A 12,431-nucleotide genomic window follows, 5' to 3' on the forward strand; every position below is an offset into this window, starting at 1 on the left:
ACTTAAAAACAAAAAAATCCCCAGGCAATTAAATAATATCACAGAAAACTAGCCATGTAATAAAGGCTATAATTCTGTTGAGCTGATGTGAGATGACAAACAGGTGTGGAGTTGGCAGGTTCACACATGATCCTGCAAGGTGCTGCAATGGGAGAGAAGAGTACCTTGCAAGAACTGGGGCCTTCACTACCCAAAGTTCCAAGACTGAATTTCCATGTATTATTTCACTGTTGTCAGTTTTAAAATATTATTTGATGTGTGTGCTTACACTCTGTGGCTCTGACACCCTGTTCTGGCATTGTGAAGAGGCCTGAATGTATGTGAGAATCAGATCCTGTTGTCTTAAGTCACTAACATTAGCATGGTCCTACTGTGATATGATGCTAATCAGTAGCACCACTTGCAAACTTCTAGCCTAAAGGAATTTTCTGAAACCACATGTTTTATAAAGAAATATTAAGTCATGTGCCTGCAAAATAAAAAATAGCACAGAGATTAACAGGGTGTTACTGAATATTTCATTCAGTCTTAAAAAAATGTATTATACAAAGCATACCAGGCACACTTTCTGAACATTATTAACATCTTGCTGCTACATAGTATCTTTTATCCTTGAATCTAAAAACACTTCAGAAATATTTATTAAGGCTCTGATCATGGAAAAGCTCTGCACAGGGTGCCGGGATCTGCCCATGTGGTGCTGGTAACAGAATGGGGAAAGCTCTTGTCCCTAAAAATTCCTTGGAGGTGTTTGGGAAGGTCACTTAATTAGTGGCAGGGTTGTGAATAAAAGCTAGAATTCCTGGATCCTTGTGTCTTGTTTTAAACCCTCGTCTGCACTTTTCCAATAGATTATGTAACATACACATGTTTTACATGTATTTAACATCTACATCGCATACAAAAAAAATGAATTACTTCTCTCATGTAAAGAAATGACTTCATAAGACATATGCTAACTAAAATTCATTATGTGGTTAGACGCACGGATATGCCAAGCAATAATCAGGAACATTCATTTAATTAATGACACTATATCTCCTGCCCATCCCAGGCAAGATTATGGCAAAGGAAATACTTCAGAAACATTCGAATTAGGAACTGCACTGTCTCTCTCCAGATGGGGATAACAGAATTGCAGTTGACAAAGAGATAAACTCACTCAACAAACTAACCACATCAGCCACACGTCATATTAAAATGACATTTATAAGAGAGCTTATAATGGGTTAACAGATGTTTTAATGCATTTTATGGATTCGGATAGTCAAGATGTTGTTTACAACCATGGTATATAACCATCGACAACACCTTCTACTGATGTGCTTGTAACCATCTATGACACACACTACTCCTGTTTGTTACATGCTTATAACATCTATTCATCATGTATTAACTAACCATTTATAAATGGAATCTTAATATCCTTTAAAGTTATTAGGGCTGTAAGCCTGCAAAGATTTATATATGCAATTTACAGAATGAGACCCCTCGGGTGTAAGTTTTTGCAGGATGCAGACCTATTTAGCAATCTTACGACCAATAGAAATGCTGAAAATAGAACTTTGAGATTATTACTGAAAATCTGCATGCGGGTGCATGAGAATCTCCGCCATTCACTGGAGTGAGGGAAGAGGCTATTGGTCAGCTCACTAGAATGGATGAACTATGATACTATAACGAAATACTGTTGATTTATCTGAAGATTTCCAAAAGCACCTAAAAGATTTAGAATCCCATTGAAAGTCGTGTGATGCTAAATCCCTTAGGAGCTTTTGAAAAGGTCCCCTTTAAACTTATTAAAGCATTTGGCAGCACACAAGTTATATACATGTTAGGGTGACTGAACTCACTCTAAAGATTGAAATGTTGCATGAGGCTAAAAGCAAGTATTTTATTCAGTGTTGAAGCTACGCATTTTGAGTCAAGCTCTATTCAGTCAGTGTGTACCCAAAGATAAGAGCGATAAACAACTGCCTTGGAAAGCAAATGCCTGTTGTAAGACAGCTAAGGAAGCTAGCCCATATCCCCTCATTCCCCAACTGTAATCTTTAATTACAGTATTTGCCCTGTGGTATTATTTATTATCTTATTCAGAACATTCTGCTTCAAGCATCTCCCCTGTACATCAGAAAGCAGGGGAGTGAAGTCACCAGGTTTTCAACTGCCTTTTTGGAATCCTCACAATCCTCCCAACTACTGCAGAATGCAAAACCCCTGGCTAAGGTTGTAAGCATCTGTTCATTGTCTATGTGTTTAATGTGAACCTCATTTGGCTTTAGGATCTCTGCACATTTGCTCCAAGTATGATCAAAATTTAACAAGATCTCAAGGCTCCCTGACATTTCAAGCCTTCCCCTGCCTCTACCTTGCAGCAAGTCCTGGATAAGTCATTGATCGGTTTGCACGGGCTGGAAGAAAGCAAAGTTGATGACTGCTCAATCTGGTTGTTAAGGATGCCAGGACCAATTTAATAAGAGTTAAGGGTTTGTCCTTCTTCTAACTATTGTGCAAAGAGCTAGAGGTGAGATGGCTACTGCCTTCCTCCCTGGTGGTGACTGCAGAGATAGCTCAAGGGACATGCAGGTCATTCAGCTACACAGGTCAGCCTGTTCTAGGAGCCTCACCCTGCCCAGAACAGTTTCATTCTTTCAAAAAAAAAAAAAAAATCTCCCCTTTTCACTAGAAAACAGGTAGGGCCCACAATCAGCAGCTTCCTACTAAGGGAATGCTTGGTTCACTCTGCTCATCTTGGTCAGACCATACAACTTCAGAAGGGAGACGCTCCTCAGCCCGAACCAAGAGATCACCAGCCAGAGAGAGGCACCGCAGGCAGGCAGCTCTCCCCACTCAAGCAGCCATGGCAGGGAAGTTCCCAGAGCCTGTGCGCGCCCCAGTAGAATTAGTACAGAATATTCTATAAACCCCAAGAACAGCCCACCAAAAGTTCTCCCACCGGGGCAGACCCGAAGCACTGCTAGGGGAAGATGGTCCTTTCCTCACAGAAAGAGAAGCTGAAAGGTGATCGGAAGATGAAGGCAAAAGTAACCAACAAATTAAGCTGAACTGCTCCCCGCAATGAAAATTTATTTTCTGCAATCCATGCAGCCAAGAATCCTTTTCCAATGTGCCTATTATGGAGCCTACCTGGTGCCTTGCACATCTGGAACCAGCCCTAGGTGTCTTTATTTCTGCGGATGTAAAAAGACACCATATAAAGATAAATAGGATCATGAACTTCTCCTGTCAGGCAGTAGCACAGCTCTTCTGAAGCCTATATACTCATGGGAGCAGGAGACTGATCTGGAGAACCAAGTTCTGCTCTCTCTGCGATAGTAGAGGAAGAGGGCACTGCTAGGGAGGGCAGGGAGTCAGCAGACGTGGGTTCTAGCTCTGTCTCTTCCACACTATTCCAGAGGTGTTGAGCATCTATTGAGCCCACGGGTCTGATCATCCTTGCCCTCTTGAGAAAGGAAATCAGTCTCAGAGTTGCTCCTATACAACAGGAATCTACTTTTACTACACATTTAAATCTCCAGCTGGGCTTTAACCACAATACCAAATTATAAGGCAGGATTTGTGTTCACAGAAATGTTTCGGGTACAGAGAAGGTAGAAGGCAGTTGGGTTAAGCTAAGTGGACTATTTCCGTGCCTTGAAATATGTTTCAGAATTACTTTGGATGGAGAAAGAAGTGGTGGGAGGAAGAATTTGTTTTTGATGAAATATTAAAATATTTGCATGTCCCCCAAACACTTTTTTCCCAAAAATATGTATTGGCCAGCGAAGTTGCAGGATTGAAGTTCACATATACGTACTTCACTGAAAGCTAGACAATAATGCTGTCAATAATGTAGCAATTCAAACAGCGTATGGATGTGCTGATGCTTTGCAGATTTCAGTTCAAGTAAAGCACCTATTTAAGATTAATTTAAAAAAATCATGGCTCAGATTTAGATTTTAATTATTCATCAGCATATTGTATGCAACCCAAAGGAAAAAGCAAGGAGGCTTTATAGGGTGAGAGGGTTGGTTAGGCAGTCTGTGAAGTAGTACATAAAAAAGGTCAGAGTTATGTACGTTAAGGGTTTTGAAAGGCAATACATGTGGCCTACACACACAACGCTCAGCTGCTGATGTGCCATCTAAAATTATAGCTTTTAAGACGTTATCTTTGATGTATAATCTCTCCGTGTTTTTCTTAAAAACACTTATAAATGGCAACTCAATGCTTTGGTCACTTATAACTTTACTGCAAAAACCTAAGTGCATACAAACAAGTTCTGAAAACAAAGATTATGGAAATGTTTGCTGAAAATAATTTTATAAAATGTAGTCATTTCAAAATATACTATAGTTTCTCAAGCAACTTTCTGGTAGGAAAAATTCATCTTTTTTAAAGTAGTTGTTCTCAGTAAGCCACTGGTCAGAGCCAAATACTGCTGATCTCAAACAGGACTTAGATGTTGGATGTAAGTCAGTACCTGGCCTTAAGAACAAACCACAGAGAAAATTTAAATCAGCATCATCAACTCTTTGTTCAGTAAAGTTATAGATTTAAGGCTGCCCATGGAGGTTTTACTCAAAGTAATTAAACTCTGCAGAAACCAAGAAATGTGATATGAAACTATAATGGTACTTTATAAGATTCGAACTATATTATCTTATTTAAAAATATTTGTTTACATTAATGCATAAATGAGATGCCAATTCTACTAATTTAATAACTATACAGATGTCAAATCCTCAGAAGTTGGGATAAATGTACATCAAACTTTTGTGGTTTTGCCACTTTATATTTTGGGTACATGCCTTCATTTGTGATAATAATCATGAGGCCACAAGCTAATGTCGCCTTAGATATCTAATACACTTCACACTCAAACCAGTTTGAAAACGTAAACATTTCTGCTGTTAGCTTCGAGTTCTCCTCAAAGAGTTATGCTACAATATATAACAGATGCGTTAACAGGCTACAGTATAACAGAACTATTGCCAGTTGTTAGGGGCTGGTTTTATGAATTATATATGTATATTATATTTACATGGTATAATATATACAAATCCCTCCACTCATATTATTTAAGAAATTTAAATCCAATTTAACATTTATAGTTTGTCTCTACTACATCAATGATGTCCTTTATATTTTCACTTAGATGCCGAATAAGGGAATACTTAAGAGTATTTTTTTTAAATTAGTGAAGGCACTCCTTAGTGCCCTGCATATAATAAGATGCAAAGATAGTTCAGTGCATGAGAAATCAGCAGACTCAAGAATACTTGGCAGTTTTGTAAAAGCTTCCAGATCATCTCAAAGTGGTTTAAAAATATCAATGAATTATGCCTTAAAACCCATGAAGTATTATCCTCATTTTACAATTGGGGAACTGAGGTACTGACCTACACAAGCTCTCACAGCAAGCCTATGGATGGGCGGGGTGGGGCGACAGAATTCAGTCCCCTGAATTACTTTTCTTCCTTATCCACACAACTATCCCTTCTTTACATGTATATGTATTCTACCCATTGTACTTTAAGGAACAGATTACCAACTGGGGTAAATTAGTAACAGAGCGACACATCTACTCCAACTGAGAATCTGACCTTCATACTAAAAGCAATTCAGAGCAGTGACCCTTCCTTGACACAATTCAACATCATGTACAGACAGCGCTTTATAAAACCATTAATCAATCAAGCTGTACAGTTGTCATAGCAATTATGCCATGGACCTCACAGGTGAAGTTCCTTTCTGAATGTGGAATATCTGAATCTCAACATCACCCCCTGAAGTTTTATTTATTGTAAAAAAAAAAAACAAAACACAAGAGCACCTTTCATCTCCTACCAGTCTTGTACTGCAATTAACTTAAGACCTGCAAAGAAAAAAAAAAAAAGAAAATATAAAGAGATGACATCAGTCATAAGGCACAGTTTCTTTTTTTAAATTAAGTGTCCATTGTCTCCCACCAAATCAATGCTCAGAGACCAGTACTATGACATTAGTCATATAACATAACATAACTTTTCTTTATTATCTACAAAATCTTTCTTGGCCAAAGGACTGCAGACTCTACAAGAGACCAATAACTTTACAAGGTGATGGAATTTCTGTGTTTATTGTAAGCCATTTCTATTACAAATTGCTAACACCTTTTCAAGGTGCAACCTAGCTTTGGAAATGCAGGCACAATAATACGTCAATAGCCATGACCAATGTATTCACTTTTAATGACCTTGGCAAAACATATCTTTCATTGGGCAGGTGCCACTATTTTGACTGTACAAAATGTTTTGGAAAGATGTTGAAAATTATACATGTTTTGGAAAATATTTCAGGATTTCAGTATAGGGAGTGAAGTTTTGGTAAATAAAAGTTTGAAGCTAATGAGGAAAGAAGCCACACCCAAATCTAAGAAAGTCTTTGCTTTCCTTAAAATAGGCATCTCTACAATCCCCAAAAGCTGTGCATTCACAGAATGTAGCGCTTTTTATTCAAGTAAACTAACATTTTATCTTGAATATTCTTTTATTTCATCCATCAGTCACTTTCACTATCCTGCCTTAGTCCATCATCTTGTCCAGTGTTGCTTTCCCTGTCACTCTCTTTATCCCAGTCTTTCATAGACGCTCCCATCATGAAATCGTCACGGAGTATGTTCCATGCTGGCTCTTCATCAGATTTCACTTCACCCTGAATAGGATAAAACAAAAACAGAAAAGGTGAATGCGGAAATCAGGCAGTGTGGAGGATTCTGAGCCTCCACAATACCCCCTCCTCCTCCCAAAACCCACTTTTACAATGCATGAAAAAACACAGACAAACTGAGGGCTGACTTCATTTGCTTTCAGTGCAAACAAGCATGCAAGCGAATTATAAAAAAACTTGACAAAGCAATAAAAGAAATATGGAAACAAAACAATTATTTTTCATGGACTAAACACAGTCAACCCTGGGCATGGCTTCCTTTAGTAAAATCATTTTTGGCAATCAAAATGGACTCATGATATCATTTATTAACCCCCAGGTGCTGCTTCATTAGAACATTTTTGGCACATTTCTGCAATACAAATATGGATTTAATAAAGGCTTTGTAAAAAACAAATTTAACATTTAACATATTTTGTGATTTGTGAACCAAATCCCCTTTATGTGGGTTATTATTGCCTCACTACCTGGGCCTACATATGGTACAAAGATGCTTCCAAAAGAAATGGAAATTTGATCTATGGTCAGCAAGCCAACAGTACCTTGATTCCAAATTTGCTTCTGCATGAAAATGGTTTAACTAAGGCAATATTTAAAGGCTCAGGGGGTTAATAAAAAGAAGGGTGACAAAGAGCTTTGGTTAGCTTATCATTTAATGTATTGCGAGGCAGCAGATCTCCAAAGATTACGTGGTAAAACACAGACGGTGCAACAGCACCACCCTGTGGAAATAATTTAAGCAATACAGTTTATACGAATTTTACCTATATTATATTATTGAAGAGAAACACTCAAAACTGTTCCATGTACTAGAGTGGTAGTTTAGTGATCTAAGCCTCCGGTGTGAAATATTCCAAGGAACAACATGGCTCAATATCTGCTTCACCTTTGGAAGGCAGATGAATGAAGTAACATGCAGTTTACCACTGAAGGGTTTTTGAGATGAAACTGTATAGACAAACAGAAAAAGTAGGGGTTTTCCCTGCTGTTCCTGGCCAAAAGTATCCTCTCCCCCTGCATTGCTATCACTGACTAGTAAACTGTCACCCCAGAAGCACTTACACTTTCGTGATGCTATATGATGTGTACAGCGCGTACACATAACTTTGGTGTAACGTGCTTTGGGATATGTCAGGATTAATACTATCTTATTAAATGAATCTTGGCACAAGGAATTAATTGAAATGAGAATTCTATGCGATAAACACCTTGACGGTTGTTGCTCTGCCTACTGCACATAGTCAGTCTCTTCACATTTATGCATGCCTTTCCTTGTTCTAGTGCATTTCTAGATGCTATACATTAAAGAGTACAGAACGCAATATGTGTAAGCCTACTTTCATGTGATCTCAGGGAGAGATTATAAGGATTTAGTGCCCTGGGAAAAAAAGAGACTGGAAAACTCAGGTCAATTAGTAAAGAGCAAACATATAAAAAGACTAGCAAGAAAGCATTTCTGCATAATGAATACAAGTTCTGGGCCAGACCTGTGTTTCCATAAAGAGCGAGATCTTTAAGCTAATGGCTGTCAAAAAACAGAAGCATTCATCTAGAATTCAGAGTAGCAGCCGTGTTAATCTGTATTCGCAAAAAGAAAAGGAGTACTTGTGGCACCTTAGAGACTAACCAATTTATTTGAGCATAAGCTTTTGTGAGCGACAGCTCACTTCACTTCATCCGATAAACTTTATCGGATGAAGTGAGCTGTCGCTCACAAAAGCTTATGCTCAAATGAATTGGTTAGTCTCGAAGGTGCCACAAGTACTCCTTTTCTTTTTTCATCTAGAATTACAACTTGTCCTGCACTTGTGTTAAAATGATGCCTCTCATAGGGTTGGTTATTTTATTCTTTTACATCCTTCTCAAAAGAGTTCCCAAAAGCCCAATCCCGAAAAAAGTACCCTGTGAAGCTGCTGATTAGACTTCTTACGGGTTGCCTGGCCTTTACAGCTACTTCCGCCACTTCCTGTTCCAAGGAGTAGTTCTCCCATCTCCAGCCACCACGGAATCAGCAACACCCTCTTCTCCAACAGCAGTGTCTCAGATTCCACCAAATGGCCTCCAGAGAACTTGATTAACTCCACAGGGGGCTTGGCTCCACGCAGAAGTTGCACTGCAGAATGGAACCGGTAACACCTGCTTCCCCCACAGCATGAGCTCAGTTATCAGTATATATTTTTCCCATATGGGAAGGGGAATAGGCCCCTTTATCCCAGCACAACTAAGGATTTTACTGGTATAACTAAATCAGTAAAAGAATCATCCTCTTAACAATTAAACTAGTACAAAAACTGTGTGCACACAAAGCCTGACGTCCACCTACTGCAGCGTTTGTCTACATGAGACTTTTTCACCTTGCCTTAATGATTTCCAATTAACTCAAAAACAGTTAACATGTTGGTAAAGGCTAATGTGGATATTTCGCAAATGTTTGTTCAAGGCTACAAACATCAATGAACTCTGGGTAATAAAAGTCTCTGGTAGCCAAACCAGGAGTCTCTTTGGTCTGCATGCAGGGTGGGCTCCTCTACGGCTGCTTGGAGAAGAGCTCTGCCCAGAAGACAGAGTGGCGTTCCCTTTGGCGGATAGCCAGAATGCACAAGAACAGTTTAAAAAGAAAATTGTTGCTGAGATAATGGGACTTGACTGGGCCCCAGCTGTTTTATATCTCATCATCTACCCTGTCAGGGAAGAGAGGCTAAAATGATGAAAGAAAACACTCACAAACCCTTCTTTGCTAAACCCAATAATCACCACAGTCTGGATATAACACTGAAGTAAAACTCTAAATACTCAATTGAAAAAATCCAGCTTGTTTTTCCAATAAGCTGCTTTTGCTAAAGAAAAATGCAACAGAAAAAGATCACTACATTTTAATCCACATGGTGCGTTTAAAAAGATAAAGGACAAGAGGCAGCAGCAGTGAGTTCTAGGGGATTAGAGCAAAGGGCTAGGAACCAGGAAAGCAGCCACGGATTCAAAGCCAGTATCATCTGACCTTCAGTAAGCCAGTGGGCCTCCTTTTGGCTCAGCCAACTGAACAGCAACACCTGGAAAACAGGACTTCAGCAAAAACCAGATGTTGAACTTCAGTAAAGCGACCATCTCTTGTGTAAATGAATTACATGTAAAGTTGGATTAGAGACCTGTGCAAGCATTAACTAAAGCGTTAGAAAGCAGCATCAGGTCTCAATCTGGAAGATGCGCACTTACTTTCAGGTGGTTTATCGGTTTTAAATATATTACCACAAGGAGAAAACCCATGTTCATCCCACTTAACAGTGGGGCACTTCTACTGCAGAACAGAAAAAGCAAAGGGGTCAATGAATTAGGACGGAAGAAAATACAAAACTGACCTATTTGGTGTTGTAATATCACACAAACAAAATGAAGTCCTAGGAAAATGTGCAGTAAATCTGTGCATCTAATTAGCAGTTAGTTCATGTTTAATTTCACCACGTGCTTTATCTATGCAAGAATGTTCATGTCCTAGGGTTTTAAATACCATAATCTAGTTTCATCTAAGTAAAAACAAACTGATTCTTGGCACTTGCCAAGTAAACCAGCTTTCATTCCATATGATTGCTTTGAGCTTTCACTCAGCTGTTTGTCCACATCTTCCAGATTTTACTCCAGTATTGAAGTCCCTTCTGAACATCCCCAAATGAAAACAAAAAAGTGTGTAAACATTAGCGTGTAGTGCTACACAAAAGGACTGTTTTGGGAAGGCAAGAGTAAAGTGCCATGGGCTTCACATGTGTAGAGCAAACTGTTCTTCAAACAGGTTATGACATTCAGGAGACTAGAACAACGTGTATATATAATGTTTGAAGAGTCGCTGTTTCCTAGTGATGTTCAAGTTATTTTGTTTTATTCCACAGTTTCAACAGGGGCCTGATGGCTAATTCCATCTATCACTTTAAAAGATGGAAGAGGCTGAAGAACATTTCATAGATGGCTTCTTATATTTTCACCGATAATATTCAGAAGTATTGCATGGGTTAATTGATAACAGCAATCTAATCCACAGCATCTCTTGGAAACTTGTTTGCTTGCACAACACGGGCACATTATAAAAGATATCGGACATGCAAAAAAAATAAATGTTCACACTGGCTTGAAGCATTGAGAACAATACATCTGGGCAGCCAACACCAGACTGGACACATGCTAAGTCAGCCGTTCTTACTGCTCTGGGATGACCTCTATCTCACCAGAGCACCCAGACTAACCCTATTCTGTTCCCAAAACCAGATACGTTTTTGTACCAAGACAGCAGCTGTGCTTATGGTCACTTGCAAAACACTAAAAGACAGCCAACCCCCTCCACATCTTTCCAAGAGCCTCTCATGCATAAGCACACTACTTGTGTGGATGCAACCACACGGGTCTGCTTTGCAGAGAGGATGCTCCACCTGGGCTAGGCTAAGTCTGAGGGAATGCCCACACAAACTGCTACAACAGCACAGCTGCAATGCAGCAGCTGGGTCACTGTTGCGCTTCAGCGTAGACCAGGGATTGGCAACCTTTGGTAAGGGGGCAATAGGTAAGCCCCCTGGCGGGCCGGTTTGTTTACCTGCCGCATCTGCAGGTTTGGCTGATCGCAGCTCCCACTGGCCATGGTTCGCCGCTCCAGGCCAGTGGGGGCTGCGGGAAGCAGCGCCCAGCACACCCCTTGGCCTGCGCCACTTCCCGCAGCCCCTATTGGCCTGGAGTGGTGAAGCGCGGCCAGTGGGAGCTGCGATCGGCCGAACCCGAGGATGTGGCACGTAAACAAACCAGCCCGGCCCGCCAGTAGGCTTACCCTGGTGGGCTACACGCCAAAGGTTGCCGATCCCTGGTGTAGACGCTACCTAGGCCAACAGGAAGGGTTCTCCCATCAGCGTCGTTAAACCACTGCCCCAAGAGGCAATAGCTAGGTTGATGGAAGAATTCTTCTGTCGACCCAGCACTGTTAACACCTGGAGTTAGGGCACCATATACACATCTCTCAGGGGGTGTGGTTCCCCCCGCCCCCTGAGGGACGCAGCCATGTGGACGCAAGTTCCCAGCATGAACCAGCCATGAGTGCCAATCACCTGAGCTAAGACTCACACACAGTGAGCTGAATCTTGCCAGCCAAGTCTTGAAAAATGAGTAGAACGGTCCAATAGGAGGACATAATCATTAATGGATGTCACTCTGTACAGTACAACACAGCAATATGGCCTTGGCATCTAATTTTTGGGGGTGTCTTGGGGCCAGTGCAGTAACCAGCTCTGTGAAGCCCCCATGCCACCACAGCTGGGATCTGTATATTTGTGATGAAGTAATTTTGGAATTTAGAACTGAGCGTCCCTCTCTGTTTTTAGCCATTATTTTTATTGCTTGTACCAATTCGTGTTATGTAACTCTCTCTTGGAAAACACGATTAGAATAACTAGTGTGCCAGAAACAAAGTTTAAGTGAATGAGGAAAACACGGCCATTCAACTGACACAGTATTTTTAAAGGAGAAAGAAAGGAAAGATTCTAAACCTTGTAGGATGAGACAACATCAGCAAAAGTATAGTTCTTGGTGGGAGTGAACTCCTGTAGTGAGAACCCATGACAGAGTAAGAATATTGGTTCTACTCCCTGCTCTTCCACTAACTCATATTGAAACTTTTGATAAGTCACTTAACTTCTATCTGCCTCAGTGTCCCCATCTGCGAAAACAATAACCTATCTCACAGGGAAGTT

At 40.3% G+C, this 12,431-nt stretch overlaps 1 protein-coding gene across 2 annotated transcripts in view; it reads right to left on the reverse strand.

Moving 5' to 3' along the window:
• Nucleotides 1–1,219: 1,219 nt before the first annotated feature.
• Nucleotides 1,220–12,431, reverse strand: part of RRP15 (ribosomal RNA processing 15 homolog) — a 46,797-nt gene continuing 35,585 nt past the window's right edge. The window contains exons 5-6 of one of the 2 annotated variants that reach the window (XM_048843199.2): nucleotides 6,512–6,696; nucleotides 1,220–5,878 (exon numbers count right to left, since the gene is read on the reverse strand). In XM_048843199.2, the coding sequence (XP_048699156.1) occupies nucleotides 6,544–6,696 (153 nt within the window). In that variant the 3' untranslated portion in view covers nucleotides 1,220–5,878; nucleotides 6,512–6,543. Of the gene's footprint in view, nucleotides 5,879–6,105; nucleotides 6,697–12,431 lie in introns of those variants that run through there. The other variant, XM_048843198.2, reaches the window with a different exon arrangement.

This window comes from Caretta caretta, chromosome 3, assembly GCF_965140235.1.
Source record: "Caretta caretta isolate rCarCar2 chromosome 3, rCarCar1.hap1, whole genome shotgun sequence".
Taxonomy (NCBI): Eukaryota; Metazoa; Chordata; order Testudines; family Cheloniidae; genus Caretta; species Caretta caretta.